The 25,000-nt window shown below is 38.4% G+C and overlaps 1 protein-coding gene across 1 annotated transcript in view; it reads left to right on the top strand.

The window, feature by feature from the left end:
* Nucleotides 1-25,000, top strand: part of LOC122628100 (dendritic arbor reduction protein 1-like) — a 172,095-nt gene that overhangs the window by 124,309 nt on the left and 22,786 nt on the right. The window contains exons 3-4 of the mRNA XM_043809959.1: nucleotides 11,727-12,620; nucleotides 19,363-19,579. Coding sequence (XP_043665894.1) covers nucleotides 11,727-12,620; nucleotides 19,363-19,579 — 1,111 coding nt within the window. The remainder of the gene's footprint in view (nucleotides 1-11,726; nucleotides 12,621-19,362; nucleotides 19,580-25,000) is intronic.

Genomic DNA, 25,000 nt, shown 5'->3' with positions numbered 1-25,000 from the left:
TCTCTCTCTCTCTCTCTCTCTCTCTCTCTCTCTCTCTCTTTCTCTTTAAAACATCGTACTTGACTTTGACCGATCTAATGAATATCATATTATCGTTCGAAGAGAAAATAATATAGGCAAAAGGTATTATTCCTCTATCGGAATTACTTAATCGTCGTGGTTCGATTTTATACCGATCGATATGTCGACGTTAACGAGATAATTGTTTAAAACGATGGAAGATGATCGTTATGCATAGCTTTGATTCGTTGGAGAATAAAATTTTAACGAACGATCACAGTGATACGAGTTCGCGAGATATCTCGTCCGTCGGATGCGTAACCTGAAAAACTCGCGATCTACATAAGCGTGAATGATAACAGTAATAATTAATCGATTATTATTATAAACCGAATGTGATAATGTGAATTGAAACGAGTGGATATAATTGTATGGAGACATTTAAGTGATTTAACATCTCTTACCTACTTATAGAAGAAACATTGCCGCATAATCAAGATAAACTACATATCTTTCGTGATTAATTGTAAATGATCCTATTAAAAATTCATTAAATTTAGTTACGCACGCATGCTCTCTCTCTCTCTCTCTCTCTCTTTCTCTTTCTCTTTCTCTTTCTCTTTCTCTTTCTCTTTCTCGTTCTCTTTCTGACGTTAAACGAAGCGATGCAATCTTGTAGTTTTCAAAACAAAAACTTCCAACAAGACATATCTAAGCACACTACTAATTCACACAGACCGACTAAATATTTCTCATGTAACTTTTCGACACGAATTTCTAATGGTCCAGCGACTTTAGTATTTATTATTTACAACGAAAGTCAAAAGGATACTTTCGTTCAACTCCTGTTGAATCTCGAAATAGAATAGATATATTCTCGGAATTGCTACATATTAATAATTAAATGTCTGCTATATCGATCCTAGAGTATATAATGACAATTAATAATAAATTTTCAATGGTACGAAAGCGTGCCGATGATATGGTTGTTAACGTTACGAAATAATATTACAGTCGACGTTAACTATACAAACGTACATATGTATATGTATACACTTACGTAAGTAGATACGTGTGCAAAACTTTCAAATGATTCTTCGAAAATCTCCCAGGTACCTTGTATCGTGACAAAGTCTCGGAATTGTTCATAGAAATATCGGATCACAGTCGAGATAATCATGTCGGTCATCGCCTCGTTAAATAAACTTTAAGAAGATGACAGTCGTACATTGAAAGAAGTTAATATCTCTGGATGATATCAAAAGGTATCGTTTTCATCTTATTCATATTATCTTATGCTTGCATTCTGTATACATGTCACATAAGTATAACATAATAAACGTATATAATATACGTTGGAATATTCATATTATTCAACTTGTCAGTTTCCATGCATTTTTATACAATAATTCTTTCAAATACAATTTTATCATTTCTCTCTCTCTCTCTCTCTTTCTCTCTCTCTCTCTCTCTCTCTCTCTCTCTCTCTCTCTCTTGAACCAAATTCCATGAGTAGATGTACCAAAAACAAAACAAAAAAAAAAACAAAAAAAGAGAGAGAGAAAAAAAGAAAGAAAGAAAGAAAATAGAATGAGTAGATATATTCGTACATCGGAACGTATGAATAGTGGCAGATAGTCGAAGTACCAGAGCGTCATAGGATCGTGCGTGAGCGCATCGTCCATACATATGCTTTGTTCTTGATGTATGGACCGGTTACATGTTCGTTTGTTCGTTCGTTCGTTCGTTCATTCGAGTTCGTCGAGATAGCACTATGTCTATATAACGTACACGTGGATATTTTTCTCTCTTTCTACATGTCTCTCTCTCTCTCTCTCTCTCTCTCTCTCTCTCTCTCTCTCTCTCTCTGTATTTCTCTATAAGTTCCTAGGAACTGTAAGTAGAAGCGAGACATAGGTCGTGCGCGTTGATATGTGAGGGTACACGCGACGTTCGGAGGGGCCGCTCGCGAGGAGAACTCTAACGCGTTCCAGATGCTGAGCGCTTTGTTCCCATCCCGGTGCGTGCTCTTTCGCGATGCCTTTGCTCCTCCTGACACATCCACCCTCTCCTCCTTTTTTTCCATCGAATATATCTATCTAATTCTTTCTCTCTATCTAATTTTTCTTCTTGTTTTTTGTTTTCCTTTTCTTTTCATTTCATTTTTATTCCTTCTAATTTCTTTTCTTCTCATCGTTCATTTTCGTTTTCTCTCTCGCACGGTTCGTCTTTCGATTTTTTTCTCTTCTTTGCCCTCTTCATCCCTTCTGAGAGTGTCTTTTACGAGGGCGGCTTCCACTTTTCTTTCTCTCGAACTCGCGACGTGCCTGCACGTGTAACGTATAGTATTATATCTGCTCTCTCTCTCTCTCTCTCTCTCTCTATCTTTCTCTTTTTCTCTCTCTTTCTTTTTCTCTTTCTCTCTCTTTCTTTCTTAATACAGTCCTAACGAAAGAAGGAGAGGGTGAGGGCAGCGCGGAAGGACGGCTTCGTTCGTCGGGGAGGAGGACCGAGGAAGCGACCTAAGGTTCCAGCAACTTGACACTGAACACATGGCCCCACTTCTCCTTAAACCCACACTCGGCCAGATTCTCCTCTACCTCCTTCTCCTTCTCCCCTTCCTCTTCCTCCTCCTCCTCCTCCTCTTTCTCCTTTTCCTCCTTCATTCTCTTTCTTCGACTTCGTCGTCTGTTTCTTCTTCCTCGTCTTCTTCTTCCTTTTCTTTTTATTCTTCTTCTTCTTCTTCTTCTTCTACTGCTTTTCCAAGTCCTCCTCCTACGATCATTACCTTACCTCTTCGTATTCTTATTCTTCGTCCTTCTTCATCCACGAGCATGAGTTCATCGTGCTTGAAATCATAATTACCAATCGATTAGCATAATCGATAACATATAATTCACGAAGAGAAGAAAGAAAAATAAAAAAGAAATAAATAAATAATTCGTTCTTATCAATGGTTAACACGAAACCCCATCGTTTATATTATATCTTACATGGACTTGTTTATATTACTTTCATATATCTTAATCGTTAATCGTGTATTCTGTGATTCTAGTCAACTCTAAGGATATATTTAATCGGAAAATGTTGAAAATATCGAGTTTCGTAGGATGAATCTCTTCTCGTCGTCCTCCGAGATATTTCCTTCGATAAAGTTCAACCGGGTACGCTCGTTTCGCCGGTAATCGCGTTACGACAATTAATCAGGACAGCTCGATACCTCGCTCTCGAGCTCGCACACGCTCACGCGAGCTTTAATAATCCATCTTCTCTTTCATTAACGTCCGCCGTATCCGAGAAGAATTTGCATATCGCACAAAGCGTACGTACTCTCTTTCTTTCTCTCTTTCTTTCTATCTTTTCTCGTTTCGTAGATGTTTCACTCGTCGTGAAAATGGAAGAACACGATTCCTATTCGTTCTCTCATATTCCTTTTTCTCGTCCCATTCAAAAAATTCTCTCTTTCTCTCTCTCTCTCTCTCTCTCTCTGTTCAATTCTTCTTTCTTTCTCTCTTTCTTTTGGCGTAGGCAATTTTTCAGAGGCAAATTTTCGATCGATAACTATTTCTTTCGTCGAAAGAATTAAATTTATAAAAAGTAATCTATCTACTCAGATGATACTTTTTTAACAGGTTCGAGAAAAAAAGAAAGAAGAAATATCCTTCTTAGAGTCTAAAAAAGATTTAGAAACTGAAAGCGAGGAAAGATCGAAAAAAAAGGGTCTGAAAGAAGGGTCTGAAAAAAGTGAAGTATTTCGATGTTAAGGTCGCTTGATAACGAAAGATTACTTTTTACGATGGCCACGTTTGTCCCTATACGAGAAAACGAAAATCTTTAAAATATTTTTATATGTAATTCAACGCGTAGATACGTATATTCTTATTACGTCACTCGTCGCCTCGCGTAAAAATTTGCAAGTGACGTCTTCTTGAGATACTTATTTAAAAGATAAATCCGTTCGGAAGCTCGCAATTTTTCGTCTGGAATAATTTCTTAAATCGTATCGCTCATCGGTTCGAAAGAGAAAAAAAAAAGAAAAAAAAAAGATAGAAGAAGAAGAAGAAGAAGAAGAAGAAGAAAGAAAGAAAGAAAAAAAAAAGAAAAATGATAAAATAAGAGCCATCCTCTCTTTTAACATAAACTTCGTATCAAAGCATAAGTTTTCGTGGGGTTTAGGTATGCGAAGATTTTTGGCGGAGAAAAAAAATATTATCCTATCTTCCGCCGTCTCTGTAACGATGATGCTGGGAAAGGAAAAAAGTATGGGAGCAGTAGAGGGGAAGGGGGTTAAAAGAAGAGGGTGCGAGTTACGGAGGCTCGTGCTGATAACATATTCTTGGTAGGAGAAGAAGAAGATGAAGAAGATGAAGAAGGATGAAGAAGAAGTATGAGAAGAAGAAGAAGAAGAAGAAGAAGAAGAAGAAGAAGAAAAAGAAGAAGAAGAAGAAGAGGACTGACGGAAGATTGCTTTTACAGCGACCGACAGAGCGTACGTTGTCGGTTCCTCTGAGTTCGTCGTCGTCGTTGTCGTCGTACCTTGCTTCTGCGTTTCTCGTTCGTCGTTGTCGAGAAAACTTAGAGAGAGGGAGAGAGAGAGGGAAAGAAACAGAGAGAGAGAGAGAGAGAGAAAAGATGCAAGAGTAGTAGTGATGGTACGCCGACGACGACGACGGACTTCATCCTCGTCGCGTTGTCACACGAGCAACGTCATTGGTACGTTGCTGTTAGAGAAGTGTTAGTGTATTAGTATTAGTGTCAGTGCTCGCTACACCAGTCAGTGTCTCTCTTTTCCTCGCTCCTTCTCACTCTCTCTCTCTCTCTCTCTCTCTCTCTCTTTCTCTCTGTGTCTCTCTGTGTGTGCGTGGGTGTGGTCCGGAGCCGCTCATACATAAACAAGAGATCGGCCGTCGCAGCTTCAAAAGAAGAGACGCTTGCTGGGACTCCATTATGTAGAGCATATCCCACGGCGCTTCTATAAAGAATACTAACGATATGGCTTTTCTCTCCTCGCTACGGTTTTCCCGCTTCCTATCGTCTTTCTTACTCTTCTTCTACTTCTTCTACTTCTTACGCTTTTTCTTATTCTTTTCTTCCTCTCTTTTCCTACATTTTTCTCTTGAAAAACTGTTATTAATAATCTTTCTCGATCATATTCGTCATTCATATTTCTAATGATTTTCTTTGTCATTCTCGGCAATCATTCGTAATTACATATGTACAATTCATTAATTAATGGAATCTTCCTTTTTCTTTCTTTTCTTTTTTTTTTTTCTTGATTTCATGACGTTAATATATGAGGTATAAGAAGAGAAATACCGTAGGATTCCCCCTTTGGGTATTCGTCGAAGAGGATGCAAATAAATCGTCCTCTCGAGTACGTAATTTCTTGAACGATTGCGAACGGAGGTATGATAAAGGATTATTGAAATAATGAGAAAGAGAAAAGGAGAGAAAAATTAATGACCTCTTATCGGCATTCTATACTTCTTCTTCCTTCTTCTTCTTCTTCTCCTTCTTCTTCTTCTTCTTCTTCTCGAAAGAGAGAGAGAGAGAGAGAGAGACAGAGACAGAGAGAGAGAGAGAGAGAGAGAGAGAGAGAGAGAGAGAGAGAGAGATAGAATCTGTGGTAGAATAAAATTAGTTAATGACGCTCGTTTTCTTTCTCTTTCTCGTCTGCATAATCAGCGCTCGGTTGACTTAATTATATTACTTTCTCACGGGGATCCTCTCTCTCTCTCTCTCTCTCTCTCTCTCTCTCTCTTTCTATCAAAGAACGATATAATGAATTTTTTATAACTTTCTTACGGATTTATTCCACGTCGAGATTCTTTCGCCATGGGCACATCGGGTTTTCTTATCTCCAGATGAGAAATTCTAAAATTACTATTCTCTCGTAAGACTAATCATCGATAAATATTTGTCATATTTAATGAAAATTTGTTATTCAAAAATAACAAATTTTCTTGAATATCAACGAACACCTATATCTTATGAGAAATTTATTTTTTCTTTTTTTCTTTTCATCGTCTCGTAAATCCGTTGTTACTTTACCACGGATCGATGACAAACAAAATGATGTTATGAAGAAAACAAACTTGGGATAGTTGGAAATCATCATTGTCTATGTTTTAGGCCACTTTTCACTTAACTCAAAGCCTCTGTCATTTCTCTTGTTAGACGAACCAAAGGGGGGTCTTTCACTCTCTTTCTCTCTCTCCCCCTCTCTCTCACTCTCTCTCTCTCTCTCTCTCTCTCTGTCTCTGTCTTTCTCTTTCTTTCTCTTAGTCACCCTTAGCTTTCTTGCCTTGCTTTAACTGGCGGAAGTCGAATCGACTCTCTTCCAGCAACAGCAGCATCAGCAGCAGTACCATAGCAGTCGTGCACCCCTGCCTTGCTACTTGAGCCCGAACAGATGCTGCATCCCCAAAAAGCCACGTTCCCATTGTACCACTAATAGAAAGTCAAGCGTCGGGCTTACGTTCTCTCTATCTCTCTTTCTTTCTGTTCACTGACTCGACACATGCACGGAAAAATCTCAGCACTTGGCCTCTAGAGTTTCTCTAATCGACTTTGCCTTTCCCCACCACGATAGTCTTTAAAAAAAGGGGAATGAGTTTACTCTCTCTGTCTCTGTCTCTCTGTTTCTCTCTGTTTCTCTCTGTTTCTTATTGTCTTTAATAAAAACATTACTAATTGTATTAAAACTTTTTTTTCTATATATAAATATTATTTCTTAAATACACATATACACATAACATTTTTAAATGGACGATTCGTAGTCTTCTGATTTTTGATTTGAGTTCTTAAACATGATTACTTGTTTAAGAAATCTCCCAACCACTTGCTTTATGATTTAAACGTAAAGATACCATTGACATTGGTCTATTTTATCGTAAATTTCAAAGCTGTTGTCATATATATATATATATATATATATATATATATATATATATGTATATACTTACATGTAAAAGGTTACATCATGATTTATAAAGTAAGCTGGAGAAGAGACGAACAGATTTTTATGATCATCGATTATTATCAAAGATAGTTGTCTAATTAGCATAAGAGTCTAGAACGTGTCTGTGTCAAGGAATCGTCCATGGCTGCTGGGTAAAAGCCGGACATACGAGCGTCGATGCTAATCACGTACTTTTGACGATAAAATTCGTACTTTAGAAAAAAAAAAAATGAAAGAGAGAAAGAGAAAGAGAATGTAAGCGTTAAAGGTGAAATTTTCTATATGTTCATTTGGTAAGATCCTCGACTCATCGACTCTTACATGTTACGAGCGTTGGCTAATTAGTCGAACGATAAGTTTTCACGTTCCTTATAGATACTTCGTTCACGATTTAATGAGCGCGAGAGAGTGAGATAGAAAGTATAATTTATTCGTTCGTTCGATTGCGTGCAAATTATCGCAGTTATTGCCAAAAAAGCCGTGGGAGATATCGATAGCGAGCGAGTTCGAAGCGTGTTCACAGACACGTCCATTTCTTCATACAAATGACTCGTAAAATGTGACTTCTTTCTTTTTCTATCTTTTTCTTTTTTTTTTCTTTTTTTTTTTTACAATCGTTCAGAAGCCATCGAGAAAATACATACTCGTTTTATTCGTAAAAAATGCAAAAATAATTAGAAAAATAGAAAAAAGAAATACAATTTTTGATTATTTCATCGATTTTTGTCGACGCAATTCTTATCGATCTTTTTTTAAGTAAAAATGATAGAAAGACAGAGAGAGAGAGAGAGAAAGAGAGAGAGAGAGAGAGAGAGAGAGAGAGAGAGAGAGAGAGAAACAGAAAGAAAGAGAGAGAGAAAGAGAGCATGATTTTAAATATAGCCATAACATTACTTTCAGTGATACTTTATCTTAAGAATAAATGTAACTGGGATGTTCGACCTTTCTCGATAAGACACTAATGTGCTTTGCTCGAGCGAGATAATCCTATCGGAGGCACTTAAATGTACTATACATCAATAACGTTACAATTTCATAATGATTTACATACAATGTTGGTTATAATCGAAGAATGGTAATACGATTAATAATTTACGATTATTATTTTCACTTTTATCCTTTCTTTCGTAATATCAACTTTCTATCTTCCTTCTTACTTAGAAAAATTTCGCATTTAATTGTCGTTTCGAAGAAAAAAAAGAAAAAAGAAAAAAAAAAAAAAGAAAAAGAAAAAAATGATCGAGAAAAACACGACCTTGAATTTCGCTATGCAAAGAGTAGAGAATAGATTCTTCTAAAAAAATATTCCGTATTACGGAAAAACAGTGATACGATAATAAAAACGCGAGCTAAACCATGATGCTTAATTTTTTTTTTTTTTTTTCGGAGGGTTACGAAGAAAACGGGAAAATGTGATGATGAAAGGGTTCGAAAGGGAAGCCATCGATAATAATAATTTCATAATTTATACAAAAACTCGTACTTGACGTCGCGCCACTTATAAGCTACCCTCTGTCGTTTCTAAATAATAATACCTAACGTTGAAAACGAACGACGAGCGAACGAACGGCGAGCGAACGACGAAAAATTTCCACACCGACGTAATTTAATTTATTTTCCTTTCGAGAATCACCTAGCATCGTACAATGAAGAGGAGGCGCTCCGCGTGCGCGCTCGCGCGCACAGACCCAACCGCGTATTCCGCATAATATTTTCAGGAAAAATTGCTCGCGTAATTGCTGGTTTCGCGAGGTTAATGAATCAGTATCTGAATGAATGGAGATTGCATGGCAGCCGGAGGAGAGTACTTAGCAAGGCAGAAAGGGGGTGGCTCGTCGTCGTTAATTTATCTCCGTAGCGTTCTCGTAACGGTCTCTGCTTGTGGTTTATCGATGTCAGCCTGTTATCGAGCACACAATACAAGAGACATATGTACGTACATACGACGAAAGTACGAGATCTGAACTTCGATCCGAATTTCACGAATCTCTAAACATAATGTTCCTCGAAAATTCTACGATCTCAGTCGACTTCCTTGGAATAATTTTTTTGTCGTTTTTGTTGTTTTTTTTTTTTTTTTTTCTTTTTTTTCTTCTTCTTCTTCTTTTTATCATTCCGAACCGACGATATAAACGGGAGTCAAGATGAGTAGAATTAAAAAAAAAAAACTCGTTTCATCGATCGAGATACACTTGTACGATAGCCAATTTTCATGTTTTATTCTTTGAATAGTTTTTAAAGTTCATCGAAATAATTACACGGAGGATCGATTCGAGTACGTAAAAAGTTAATAATATTTTTTTCAATTCTTCACGCGAGAAAACTGTTTCATTCATTCTTTAGAAAGAAAAAAACGAGAGAGAGAGAGAGAGAGAGAAGAAATAAAGAAAACATCCGATCGTTAACGAGAATATTCATTTTGATCGAATAGTTTCGGAATCATTTTTATTTTTTCTTTTTTTTTCTTTTTCTTTCTTCTGCAATTTTCTTCCTCAACACCATCGATTGTATTTTAATTAACGAATAAAATTGAAAAAGGTAGAGAAACTGTTCACGCGTGATCTCAAATTGAGTCGAGTGTGAACGACGCATAAGTTTCTCATGCACGCGCGAGCAAGAAAGCACGTGCTCGGTGCGCGCCAATTCGCCATTAGCATTGGCCACTCACAATCTCTGCGTGGAAACGCTGCGTGGCGTGTTTCGTTCATGCATGCGCCGCTTCGCTTGGCATTATTCGTTTCAACAAAAGCATGAGTGAGATAGCGAAACATACATTTACAATATATCTGTGTACATTGTATATACGTGTATATATGTATGTATATTGGTAATAAAGTACAGACGTCTCGCCGACTAGGTTGGTTATCATCGTTAGCCTCCCGCCACTAACAAGATGATCTCGAGATCGTTTTTCCTTCTAAGAAGTTGACCGATCGATCGCATTTTCATGTGACTTCCGCATTTTCAACATGGAAATATATTTATTTATTTATTTGCGTAGATATAAGCATGCATGGATTAGCCACTGAGATCATAAAAAAATCTTCGTTATCGCGACTTAGTAACTTAGTTTAATTTCACATGACTTCGGTTCGGATTCTTTTCGTCTTATATTATATATTTAATCTCTCGAAGCGATCGGGAATCTTGAATTTAAATAGACAGATAATTATAGATATATTCATCGATATATATATATATATATATATATATATATATATATATAAAATTCGAGATGAACGTCAAAGAAAAATTGGTTAACGTCAGATGGTTGAGGAATGAGGAGACAAAGAAGTGGGTAATCAAATCAGTGAAAGTCTTTTTTGCAATTTCGAGAGAGCGTTGTAGATCGACGAAATTGAGCCGCGAGCGTTATTGACCTCGTAACCTCACTCGAGTCCGGCAACAGAAGATAATCGAAGAAACTGACTCTTCTCTCCTCGTCTCTCGTTCATCATTCTCTCTTTTTCTCTCTCTCTCTTTTTCTTTCTCTCTCTCTCTTTCTCTCTCTCTCTCTCTCTCTCTCTTTCTCTCTCGCACCGACCGATCAAGAGAAAAAGAGAGAAAGAGAGAAAGAAAGAGAGAGAGAAGAGAGAAAAGAGAAAGAACGTTACGACACTCGCACGCAATACAATAATTCATACTCGATAATCGCGTTTCATTATTGCGTCTCTTCTTACGACCGCGATTACATAATGCGAGCAGAGTGATCGAGCGTGAGCACGCGCGCGCACGAGCCATCGTCTTCGGCGTTCCTTTCGCAGACACGTACGTTCGTTCGATCGTCGTACGATTTAGATTTAGATTTGGTCATTTGTCGACGGAAATGAACGTACGAAGACGGGCCAGTCCGTATCTAAATTAACGCCCGGTAAACCAGATGCCATCTCTTTCCCTCTCTCTCTCTCTCTCTCTATATGTCTCTCACTCTCTTTCTATTTCTCTCTCTTTCTCTTTCTGTTTCACGACGAACGAGAGTATACGAATCTAAGAAGCGACTAACCTACTCTCTCTCTCTCTCTCTCTCTCTTTCTCTAGCTACGACTAGATGCTTCGAGCTTCGAGTTGCTATCTAAAAGCGCAACATACGGTGACACTATCTCTCTCTCTCTCTCTTTCTCTCTCTTTCTCTCTCTCTTTCTCTCTCTTTCTCTCCCTAAGGAGATTTCCGTCGGACGTGTTTCTTGAAGCATGGAAGGCGATGGGGGTTCGATGGCCTTTCCGATCTCCTCTCTCGATATCGCTCGAGAGCACCTTTTGCCAAGCGATTACGACAGGAGAGGAGAGAAGACTTCTCGTAAAAAAGTGTTGAAACTCTCGGCGAATTCTCGGTGAAGTTATCCAAAAAAATATAAAACAAAAAAAAAACCAAAAAAAAAAAAGGTAAAGAAAGAAGCAGACTACGATGCTTAAGATCAAAACCCCCGCCCTAATGTCAGACCGCGATGTGTTACCTCTGCCTCGACCTTTCTCTCAAAGCGAAAAGAATAAAAGGCAGAGAAAAAACGATTAAAGCAAAATAAAAGTACAAAAAAAAAAACCAAATCGAAAATAAAAAACAAAAAAAAATATATATACACACACATATATGTATATATATATATATATAAAAAAAAGAAAAGAGCTTTGAAAAAGCGGGAGAGAAATAGAATAAAAGTAAAATAAAATAAAAAAGAGACAACGATAAAACAAATATAAAAAATAAACAGCAAAAAACAACAACAAACGACAACAACAACTGAGCAGTGTTTCCCTTGTGTTGCAGACCGAGAATGTCCTCAAAGAGGAAGTCGCCACCAACGAAGCTATCGGAGGGCGGGGGCGGTGCGGGTACAGTGTCGAGCGGAGGCAACGAGGAAGAGGAGGACACGGGCTCTTCGGTGGTGACTGCCGCTGCTGTTGGAGGAGGAGGTGGTGGTGGTAGTAACAGTGGTGCAGCCACCACTGCTACCACTGTTCCTGGTGGTGGTGGTGGCGGCAACGGAGAAGAGAACGCTGCCTTGGAGGCGTCGGTCCCTGCGACTGTCCCTGTGACGAACGAAGAGGGTCGTATTTTGGACGTCGAAGAGTGTTACTCTCAACAGAGAGGAGGAGGCCAGGAGTGCGAGTCCTCCGGGTGTTCCTCGCCGGCGACGACCAGCGAACCGGATCTTCGAGACTCGCCTTCACCTTCCTCGAATTCCATTCGTGCTGCCAAAAGGCAGAGGCTCCTTTTCCTTTCGAATCAAGAAAACGCGAGTTCCCTGTCTTCTACGGGCCCCTATCATCATCCTCATCATCATCATCACCATCACCATCACCACCATCATCATCACCATCGAGCGAATACGACTTCCTCCTCGGCATCATCCTTAACAGGCCTTCACGAGGCTGCTAGTTCCTCCGAGTGTGGTTCGCCGCCTACTCTTCTCAACGTCGATTCTTATTATCAACCACATCACAACGATAATAACAACACCGTTACCCAAAATAATAATCACAGTAACAACGGCACCGGCATCACCACCACCGCGACTACTACCGTTGCTAGTAAAAGATCCATGGACGACGTTCTCAAGAGGCTAACCTGTAAGATGAACAGCGAGTCTCTTTCCCTTCAGGACGATGTCATGGATAACAGGCGGAGTGCCACGCCCCCAACTGGACACAATTCGCATAGGTTTGTGTTGCTCTTGAAAAAGCCTTTTATCAACGAGCTCTTTCGTTCCTCGTCTGTCTGTGTGAGTTTGTGTCTCTGGATGTGTGCGTACGTTCGATGATCGTAGGAAGAAATTAAGGATGACTTTCGAACCCGAGTGAAATTACTAAATGCGAATACGTGAGACGATAAATCGTTGTGCATTGTGTCCGAGAGATAAGGGACCCATCGTTCAGACAGAAATCACGGAAAGCTTTACGTACCGAGCTGTCTGAGAATTAATGGACCGATAATTAGCATTTCCAATACAATTTTTTACTTAGTCGAGATATTTTACTTTTATGCGACGATTGACACTTCCCTTCTTCCTTTCAATAGAACATCGGACTTATTATTCTGATGTGTTATTAACATACTTATACTAATTACGAAAATTGATAAGGTAAATCGAGCAACTCGTTCGATAACAAATTTATCGAAATAATACGATCTGTCGAAATGAATCAGGTATTACATTATAGGATCATTCTTAGATTTCTAACTCGTGAATTTCGATCTAACTCACGTTGTCCACTTTTAAAAAGATCGATCTCGTGATCCATAAGCAATATAGACAATATAGAGCAAATAGACACTCTGAATTATTATTAATTATCGATTCGGGAGACAGCAAAGCAGACAAACAGAGAGAGAGAGAGAGAGAAAGAGAGAGAGAGAGAGAGAGAGAGAGAATTCGCCTTCCTTAAAATCTTATTCCTGTTTTACGCCGATTCTTCTTGACGCTTATCATTTAACGATAAGATTCGAGAAGAGTACAGTCTTACGTCGAACTTCGTTACGCAACATTTACATATAATACATATAAATGTGTACGTGTGCGCGCGTATATATATGTTTGTGTGTATAAATCTATATTATATGTCTCTTATAAAACATAATTCGCAATATTCGAGCTATCCTAATCAAAAGTTAAGCGACAATATGATATTTTCATCACGAAAGGCCATCATCTGTCAACCTTCTTTTTATAATTAGGATAGGAATCGTTCGAAATTGTCGATCCATTTCGTTTCGTCTCTGTCGTGACATTTCTATTAACTCGATCGTATGTATAAACTATTACCAACGGAGAAAGAAAACGGAATATTTATATAAAATTATTCTCCGCTCGTTCATCAGAACTTTTCTTTTAGAAATTTATCATAAATCGTCTTACTACTACTAACATGCGAATCCTGTCGCAAGTAGAACATTCGAAGCGTCAACGTTTTTGGCTGAGAATATAAATGTGCCAACGCTCTCAATGAACGTTTCTTTAAAAGCGATCATTGTACTCATGAAAAAGAGAGAGAGAGAGAGAGAGAGAGAGAGAGAGAGAGAGAGAGAGAGAGAGATAGAATCATAAAACAAATCTCTTTTTCTCAAAATTGAAACAAAGCCACGATGATGGCAGTGAAGAAAAAATAAGATTCTCGATAAAGCTTTCGTTGAGAGCACTTTCGAATATGTAATATATTTCGTGAAATATATTCTCTTTTCTCTCTCTCTCTCTCTCTCTCTCTCTCTCTCTCTCTCTCTCTCTCTCTCTCTCACTTTCTCGTTTTCAAACACGCAAAAGACAAAGAGTCATTGTGTAAATACGATGAGTAAAAGGAACGAAATTATTTTTGAAATAAACTTTCTAATAGATTCTTAAATTTATATGTTATCTTTGATCGAATGAACGATCGATAAGATATTATCTTTCATATAATACATGGTTGTTAATGAACTTCAGCGGAAATACCCTCCGTTACACGTGCTTCGAGAAACGAGTAAGCCGACATATCCAGAGAACAGAATCGAGACGATAATCGTTCCTAGGTAATCAGTTCCGTCGATGAATTGATTCGTTGTAGAGAAATCGTAATTATAACGAGTAATTTTTTTTTCTTCCTTTATCTTTTCCTTCGTGTTTCTATTCATTCTAATTCTCGTACAATATACAATGTCGCGGAGACAGAGTGAAGATTGTGTCAGCACGTGGCTTATTACCGATCTCTGGCATACGTCATATAAGTAAAGTGGTCGATTATGGGATCGTTATCGTCTTCCGAGGCATTATATGCTTTTTGTTTCTCGAACGAAACGGCAACTGATCCAACGAATAAGAACATTTTAAAGCTGACTCCGATCGTCCGAGGAAACGTTTTATACATCCTCGTCGTCCGTCTTTCTTAGAATAATGTAGAGAAGAGATGTATTATAAGAAGAGAGGCCTATACATATTATCTCTCTCTCTCTCTCTCTCTCTCTCTCTCTCTCTCTCTTCCTCTCACACGTACACTCTGTTCGGTACGATAATATGTCGAAGAAGCTCGTGAAGATCCTACGATTTGTTATTTCCTTCTAACGTTGATTGAACGTTATTTTATTTGATTTGATTTTATTTCCTGAATTTTTTTCTTTCGCGAGTACCAAGATCGAATTTATGTGGAAACCAAGACATAATTTGTACGAGCTCGATTTATACTTTTCCCTCGTATCGTATAACCCAAGCTACGATCGTTACTCGCACGTACTAGGTATATAGATTACAGCAAAAAATATCCGAATAGGCCAGTGAGTGAGCGTACAAATAAGTAAGAGAGAAAGAGAGAGAGAGAAAGCGATAATGTGCAATCCAATCCCACGTCTTCTTGATGTATTTATCGAACGTACGCGAGTGAACTTGGCAAAGGCAGATGAAGCGGGACAGAACCGTGCCAACCCGTTGCTCCTTTAGCCACATCGAAAATCGTTGCTCGCGGCCAATATTCTTCCAAAATTTTCGCCAAAAACGCGTACAAGTTGGTCGTTCGATTTCTACGTGACGTTTATCTCTCGTTTGGAGTACGTTCAATTCTTCGTATCATCCGTTGTCATTTACACAAAAGGAAAATCGACGTTTATTATTCTGACAGATCGATGACGCTCGGCTTTTGCCGTCATCGGTTTCAACGTAAACGTAAAATGTGTAGTAGAAAGACTAACCCGACTCAATGACGAATAATTGTATGTTGTGTTGGAACTATAACACGATCCAAGAATAATAATACCTACTCTTTCCACGACTACGAGATAAGTGACACGAATTTTCGCTAAATTCGAAGATTTCGTCATGTTCCGAGCATTCCGAGATCGGTTACCTCGAACTATCTTATTAATCGTTCACGTTTCGAGCCGTACGAGTATTCGTTGCTGGTAAGATTGAAATCGTATTTGAAATCGCGATCGATATATCTGGCGCGTTTAACAATGTGTGATAAGTAAGAACAGTGATCCGTGTGAACTTATTCACGTTAATGAGTTGAACTATTTTACTTTTCTTTTCTTTTCTTTTTTTCTTTCTTTTTTTTATATGGAAGATACAAATTATTCACCTTCGTGTGCGATATTTTGCATCTTAAATAATTCAATGATCGATCATCGATCTCGCTGACGTACGACGATTCGCAGGCTAAATTTATGAAAGGAAGAAACGTAGGTGATAATTTAGAAGCAAACGACATCCTTGCGTGTCTCATCCTCGGGAATCTTGAATGATCTTCTCGAAAAAAAAAAGAAAGAAAAAGAAGAAAAAGAAGAAAAAGAAGAAGAAGAAGAGGAGGAAGAAGAAGAAGAAGAAGAAGAAGACGAAGAAGAAGAAGAAGAAGAAGAAAAAGAAACACTTGCTCCTAACGTCCTAAAACCTTTCCACGAAGGTCAGAAGAATTTTCTTCAGAAATTCTCTCTAACACGCTTTTCAGCGTGGAACTGCGAGGAATGAAGAAGTTGTTTAGGAACAACGTAACGAGCCGTGGCATACTCGAGACCTACCGTGTAACAGCTTTGTTGCGTGCTGCAACTCGCGAACGTATATCATTACTCGGGCTTTAATCTCATCCACTAAGAACGCACGAGTCATATTACGAGGCGTGTGCTCGTCTATCCATAGATATGGATGACCAGTAACTAAGAATACAAGAGAGAGAGAGAGAGAGAGATAGAGAGAAAAAGAGGGAGAACGCCTAACGTCCTGTACGTTGCCTTAAGACATTCTAAATTTAAACGTTATTCGATAAAAGCCTTTGGAACGAGCGTAACGTTATTCCGAGTGAGACCGATAACAGCGTTACAAGACGTCTTCTCTATTCTATCTATGTGTGACGTGTTCCCTATCGAACGAGCTTTTCTCGTAAACCTTTCGTCTCGAGAATGTTACGGGGAGATTTCCAACGTTACGTTTAATGTATTTTCATCGTCGATCGAATCAAACAAAAAAAAAAAAAAAAAAAAACAGAAAAAAGAAAAGAAGAAAAACTCCATGGATAATCGATTATTTATACGTTCCATTTTTACTTAATCAAAAATCGAAGTTACCAGATTATCAGACGTGATCGATTGATTGATCGTACGTATATTTCCTATTGAAATAGATATCTAGAAAGATCTTTCGCATTTATTTTACAACATTTGCAATATTTGCAAATTCTAATTAGAATTTGTGTAGGTGAGTTATTTATGTGTCCGTATATGTGTACGTGCGCAAATGTGTATATATTTTACGTGGAAAGACAATTCGGAAACTAATTGCGTACAAAGAGAAGCCACCAGCGAGGTGTCCATTTATCTTTTACCCCATCCGTAGGAAATAAAGCCCTTCGAATCTCTTAGCGCGTAATAATAATAACAGAATGAGCCTTTTGTCAGGAGTACCAGGGTGGCGGAAGGCCAACAGGAGAAGCGAGGTCACTGGGCGCGAATAGAAGCCATGATCCTCTCTTTCTCTCTCTCTCTCTCTCTCTCTCTCTTTCTCTCTCTCTCTTTCTCTCTCTCTCTTTCTCTCTCTCTCTCTCTTTCTCCTCCGAGCAGCGATATTATCGGTCCAAAGAAAACCATGCACAGCCGGAGCCTTTCATGGACGAGCGCGGATAAGAAGCCTTCTTCGCTAATTACAGGCCGAACGTAACGTGCACCCAACGTTTCTAAAAGAACCAACGTTCTTTCCCTGTACCCTAAGCGACCCTGAATATATTTTATATTGAAAAGAAAAAAGAGATAATTAAAATTAGATCGTCGTATATTTGGAAATTAATCGTTATTCATTAAATATATATATATATATATATATATATATATATATATATATATATCAATTACGATCGAATAATCGATAAAGTATCGTCTTAATCTGTTACAAAATTTATTATATCTCCGATTATTGAAATTTATATACGCGTGCATATGTATCTATTTGAAAATATCAATTAATTCTCATTAAAATGAATAATACTATTTCAAATAATAAATATAAAAGATGAATCTGGTAGAGAAATAGAGATAGAGATAGAGATAGATAGAGAAAGAGAGAGAGAGAGAGAGAGAGAGAGAGAGAGAGAGAGAGAGAGAGAGAGTAGGTAATTCTCGGTGAAATGAGACCAGAGAATAAAGTCAAAGGAAAGACAAGACAAGAGAGAAAGAGAGAAGGGAATAAGAATCTTCTTTATATACTGCAGCATCCGAGACTTCAACGCCTTGGACATGCGTCGACCTAGATTACGAAGGACGGTCTCTTCCGACGTTTTACGATTCTTTCTTTCTTCGCTGGGAAATCTTTGCGTTGTCCTCGATGCGTTGAATGAGAAGTCGTCGGGGTAGCTCTCGTTGTCCGGCTGAGAGTGATTCGAGAGAGATAGATAGATAGACGGACAGATAGAAAGAGATAGATAGAGAGAGAGAGAGAGAGAGAAAGAAAGAGAGAAAAAGAGAGAAAAAGAGAGAAAAAGAGAGAAAGAGTCCAACGATGCTCTCTCTCTTGGCAGTACCACAATACCGGCAGGGTATCACTTATTCGTGGTCCATTTTCCCTGACATAAAAGAGGCAGGAAGAGCCTGCGGCGCGCGGCGAGAGGAAACTCTCGAGGATTGAGAATCGAGAGAGGAGGGACGGAGTGCGCTCCGGGGAGGGCCCATCACGGGTGCAAACACTCGCTTCACCGTGATTGCGTGGCCGCGACCCTATCTATTATTCACCTGACTCCCGACCTCTTCCTCTTCTACCTCCTCTCCTCCTCCTCCTCATCCTCCTCACCAGTACCATTACGTTCCACTACACTACTGTCTTCTTTCGTGTTGTTCCTACACGAGCTTTTGCATCTACTATTTCGGACTTCTCGTTCGGTCTTCGAAAGGCTGCCAGCCTTTTTTTCTTTCTTTTTTTTTCTTCTTTTTTCTTTTTTCTTTTTTTTCACAAAGCACTCGTGTCCTTGTTAACTTCTCGTTTCAAACATTTCTCTCTCTCTCTCTCTCTCTCTCTCTCTCTCTCTCTCTCTCTCTCTCTTTCTCTCTTTTTCTCTCTCTTTGTATATACATGTATGTGTTTGTACGTTTTTATAATAGATACATGCGAATTTGTATTTTTAGATCGGATATTATTTATATGCGATCTAAGTGAAGCTAATCGTCATCTTTATTTTTGTAATTGTTATTAATTTTATTTTTTACGTAATATATCAGAAACGTCAGGAACATTTATGAGAATTTAAAAAATGCGATATATGAGACAATCGAGTATGGGGATTAATATACGATTGATAACGCTCGTTACGTGTCCTCTAGAAAAATGCATTTCAAACCGGTTGTCAGGGAAATGTATGTAACTGTACGATTCAAATAAAGAAGGAGAGAAAAAAGAGAGAGAAATAGAAATAGAGAGAGAAATGAAATAGAGCATGATCTAATGGCATCGGTTCTATGTTTACAGCGGAAACGCCGGTAACGTGGCGAACAACGTGCCTCCTTCGCCCCCAGCTGCAAGCAGGATACAAAACACGGAAGGACAGGTTCAACAGGACGGTGCAGCGGCCCTTCATAGGGTCCTCTGCGCCGAGAGCATCGTTGAGAAAGAACGCAGGCTCTCCGAGATGATCCTGCAGCTGCAACTCCTCAGGGAACAACTGCTCCAGCAGCAGGACCAGAAGGTAAGATTTTTCTCAGGAATAAGCATTTAGATACATGCCACTTCCTCGTACTTTTATAATCAAATATTTATGAGAATCGGATTTAATCCAGGATAAGATCTTGGTTTGGTTTCGTTTTTTCTTCCTTTCTTTCTTCCTTTCTGCCTTTCATTTTTTTTTTCCTTTTTCTTTTTCTTTTTTTTTTTTCTTTTTCAGTATACACGTAACGTTATCTAGTTATAGAATTAGTAATAGCAGGGAAAAAAAGAAAGAAAGAAAAAACAAGATTTCCGTTTGTATATTTTATACGATACTAATAGGTAATTCTCGTGATATTTAAACGTTGCTACGTTGATTCAAGTACGGTAATCCTAGATATCTACATACGTTCAAAGCTATCACCGAATCTGTCGGTTAACCGATATCATTGCGTTCCGTTTCCGGTTGTTAGATAGATCAACCATAACGCCTTACTCTTACTACTCGCACACGGGAGACGTTTCCGCTCGTAAAAATCGTATTATTCTTTGCGTTCCGCATATTCAGTCACGTATTACTTTCGGAAGGATGACGTATTTTTTCGTAGTTTGTAAAAACACGTTTTACGTTTAAACAGGACCAAGACAGGGAATTAATTACTTTTGCAATCAAGCGAAACAATTGTCACTTTATAAGTTTTGATAGAAAATGAAATTTCGTTCTATTCTGTTTGAAGTACTTTACGAATACTACAAATATGTCTTTTCATTTACGTTTTACCGATAACGAGGGGAATAATTTGCTAGCGAGATTAAGTTGCGTTTCGATGGTAACGATAATTTTACCGTTGTGAGTTAATTTATTTTAATTATGTTAGAGATAGAAAGAGAATATTCAGAAATAAATCGACATTAATTAAGAATAATATTAATTTATATTCTTCGAAATATGTGTTAGTCTTACATAGATAGATAAAGTAGTTATGTAGGTAGGTAGGTAGGTAGGTAAGTTATAAAGCGATATAAGGATTATCGAATAATGCAATTATTTATGATTGACACGAGATTAACAGCAGGAGGATTGAAATAAGCTAGGATCGTCGTCCCCGAGCTCGTTCTCATTTTTATCGATAATATCCAAGAATATATTCTCGTATCTTTCTAATAACGTTCGAAAACTCTAAACTCGTCGTCGTATATCGGCATCGGCGAAAAACGATAACGATTCTAAGATAATTAACTGGCCATCGATACGAAACGAGCAGACTCGAGAACGTCCCAAAGAAAACAAATCGAATCGGATTTGTTTCTCGCACGATTTAACGACTACAAATATAATCGGCCGGACGAAAGGAAAGGAAAGAGCGCGAAAACGTAGCTGGGAACATGATCCGAAATATTGCCGTAGCCATCCGGATCGATCGTATAACACTATCGTGACAACATATAACAAGGAGGAGGAAGACTGTGCGAACGAAATTAACGATTACCAAATAGACAGCTGAGATTTATCGATCTCTCCTGAACCCAAAGACGCGTTCCAAGCTCTTCTCTTGAACCGACACGTTCCGATCTTAAGATTATAATTATTAATAGAAAACGGTACGTGTCAAATTATTAAGGTGTCGTATTTAACTCGCGCCTTTAGCTAATTCATTTGAATTTATATGGAATCTCTCGTTATTTTTTCGCGTGTCTATGTGTGTGTGTGTGTGTGTATGTTTGACATATAAACGATCCCCTCAATTTTTTTACGAAAATTAAAACGAAAATTAACACCGGTCTCTTTAAGACGATCCGTTATTCTCGTCGATAAGAAATATAATCTATTTGATTAATAATATATTTAATTTATATGAAATCATATCGATATCGCTCTGATCGAGTCCCTCAAAGATTTTACCACGACGAGAGGGAAAATAAAATTGATGGAATCGTTTGACATTCTTTTTACGATAATGAAAGTAAAATCAAAAGTTTGACGCCGATCGATGTTACTTTTTTAGTCCTACACTTTTTTTTAAAACACGTCTTTTTCCATACTTATTCGATCGACTTCAAATTGAACGAGATATAGTTACCGAACGATCGTAAGAAAGTAATAAATGTCACATTTCCATAATTCATTTGATTCAATGAAAAAAGATGTATCTGATGCATCGACTTTTCGACATTCCTACGACGTTAGTCGATATAGTAACGATATGGATTTGAACGGATCGATTGTAACATAAATATCGCGTTTCTCTATTATCACGAAAAATCTTTCGGTCGACGTCCTTTTAAAAACTTATCCTGATATAAGTACTTAGTTTATATATATATATATATATATATATATATATATAAAATTCTTTCTTTTTTTATCACAAATATCTACATGCATCAATATTTATCTAATCACTGCTCTTCTTAAAATAAAATTCAAAGCAAGAGTAAGAAAAACTACCTGCACACTGGTAATTTGTCTTTTAGACGATAAAGAAGAAAAAAAAAATATCAACTAAGAAGAAAGAGAAAGAGATAGAGAGACGAATAGAATATATTATATTTAAGCTTGTAATACTATCGCGATGACTCGATGGTTCTCGCGTGACCTCGAAAAATGCACGGGTCATCGCGTGGATGAGAGAATACAAGCGGCATGCTGCCACCGATGCCACTACTACCACCACCACTACCACTACTACCACCACCACCATCACCACCATCACCATCGGCATCATTGGCATCGGGAAAAGAAATTGCAGGAGGCAAACCGTCTGTTCCACGCAAGAATGCAAACGCGTGCAGATAATGCCCACACACGTATTACCGTCATTATGCCGGTCATTTACGTTCTGTAGAAACGACTTGCTCGCTTCCCTGATATCCCGCGAAATTTTGCTCACGGCAAATTTCTACGAACTCGTTTAAGCAAACACACCATTTTTCATCGTCGTCGTCGACGTCGTCATCGTCATCGTCATCGTCATCGTCATCCTCATCCTCATCGTCATTTCAAGGACACAAGTACATTAACTATAGTAGATACTCTTATCTCCCGAATGAATTTATCTATGTTTTCTATAATCTCATCGTGACGAAAAAAAATTCGTATTTTTGGAAATGTCTCTTTCCGTTTCCGTGAGAGTTACACGGTGAATGAATTCGAGTCCGTTAGGAGGAACGACTTCCAAATATTTCATAAAGTCAGCTCGAGCGTTAGCGTAAAATTAGTTCGCACGAGAATGGCAAACGTGCAGGAGATCGGTGCATTTCGTGTTTCTCTCTTTCTCTATCTCTTCTCTTTTTTGAATGAAAGAGAGAGAGAAAGATAGAGAGAGAGAGAGAGAGAGAGTTGACGAGACGAAGCTGTGAAATTTCATAACTGCCTTCCAGAATTATTTTTATCATCTCGAGAACGAATCGGGAACGTTCGTTATAATTACAGATGAAGAAGATACATTTTGACGGTTCAAGAATGTATAGTTTTCCACGAAAAAGATGTTGGTTATGTTGTTGCTGCTGATGCTGCTGCTACTGTTCCTGGTTGTTGCTGTTCTTAACGTAGATACGTTAGAAATAAAACAGAAGGTAATTCATAAGAAGACCTAGAAAGACTGTCACGTAAACACGATTACGAAGTTTGAAGTTGCAACAACAGAGAAACAGTCAACGAGATTAATGCATTTTGATTCTTGAAACTTTCCACGTTAGAGGAGTACGATGTAATCTCTGTCAAATGACGCTGCGATCTACTACGTACCTGCCTACCTATCTAACCTCCTTCATGAATTGCAAAACGTGTGTCTACTTCTTCTTTTTCTTCTTCTTTTCTTCTTCTTCTTCTTATTCTCGTCGTTAGAAAACTCTTTTCGATATCTTTGAACGCGAAACAATGACGAGTGAAAGGAGAACGTAATGACTGGTAACTTTCGATTCAATTCTCAATTATTTTCTCAATCTCTTTACTCGTATAGAAATCGATATAATTATAAACTAAGAAAATAGCTATCGAATTATACGTCGGGCCGATAAAATGTATTTATTTAATTATTTATTTATTTATTTATTTATTTATTTCTTAATTGATTGAAATTACACTATTCCAGAGAAAATATTACACGCGTCGTGTTTTCCAATCGATCTATTGCAGTTCGTAATAACTTGGAAGAAACGTCTCGATCACGTCGAGTTACGCGGTCATCGAAATCATCGAAGAGAGAAAGCGGCCGATCTCTCTCGCGATAAATCGCATTCTTCCGGGCATCGATGTCTTCGCATAAATCAAACTCTCTCTCTCTCTCTCTCTCTCTCTCTCTCTCTCTCTCTCTCTCTCTCTCTCTCTCTCTTTCTTTTCCTCTTTCTCTTTTTTTTCTTTATATTTAATCTGACTAGATTTCACGATAAGATCGGTATTAACAGGTGATATCTATGACACGCTGAAATAAGTATATGCTTTCTTGAAGAAAAAAAAAAAGAAGAAAAGAAAAGAAAAGAAAAGAAAAAGAAAAAGAAAAAAAGAAGAGAGAAAAAAGGAAAGAAACAAAAGGAAGAAATGTGAAGTATGAAAGGAAAGCTCTCGGAAAATCATCGGGATAAAAGAGAAAAAGATCGAGATACATAGATACATAGATAGATAGAAAGATAGATAGATAGATAGATAGATAGATAGATAGATAGATAGATAGAGAGAGAGAAACGCACACATAAATTCTACTCTCTCACTTCCTCTGACGTTTACCATTTCACGGCGACCATTTGATCGGCGCCCTAGGAGGAAGAGTAGAACACGTTCGTCGAGGCGGCTGCTGCAGAAGCAACGACGGCGTTTGCGCGAGCCGACGGCGCCTCGACGGTCGTCGTCAACGTTTAAAGCGGAAGTACACGCCTCGGAGGAAAGCACCGACTTGGGTAGAAAGGAGAGATAGAGAGAAGGTAGGAGGAAGGCGGTAGTCTCGTCGTACTCTCCTCCTCTCGGGTCGCGGAGGGCGTATAGTAATGTTCGAGTTGGCAGAGTCGGGGTCGACTCGAGTGGGGGCTCCCTCTCTCTCTCTCTCTCTCTCTTTCTTTCCAACTCATTCCCTTTCTCTCTCTTATGCTCTCCCTTTTAGTTCTCTCCTTTACCTTTCCACCTGTTATGCGATTCTGTGCCATGCTGTATTGGCACAGGTGTGCGATTCTGGCCAAGAGAGATAGAGAATGCTTGGATTACATCTACCATCCTTTTCTATCGTACTCTCTCTCTCTCTCTCTCTCTCTTTTTCTTTTTCTTTCTCGCTCTTCGTCGGACAAACGAGCCGAGCGATTGCGTGGGCGGCAAAGATCGCGCTTCCCCCTCTTTCCCTGAGGCGCCTCCACACGTTCTCTCTCTCTCTTTCTCTTTTTCTGCCTGTACCTTCTTAGCTGCACCTGTACAGAAGCATATCGTCACGCCCAGTGTTCGACCGTGCCGACCTCGTGCCGCTGTATTATCCCTTCC

The sequence above is a fragment of the Vespula pensylvanica genome, chromosome 3 (assembly GCF_014466175.1).
Source record: "Vespula pensylvanica isolate Volc-1 chromosome 3, ASM1446617v1, whole genome shotgun sequence".
Classification (NCBI taxonomy): Eukaryota; Metazoa; Arthropoda; class Insecta; order Hymenoptera; family Vespidae; genus Vespula; species Vespula pensylvanica.
This window is presented reverse-complemented; position numbering and strand designations above follow the sequence as displayed.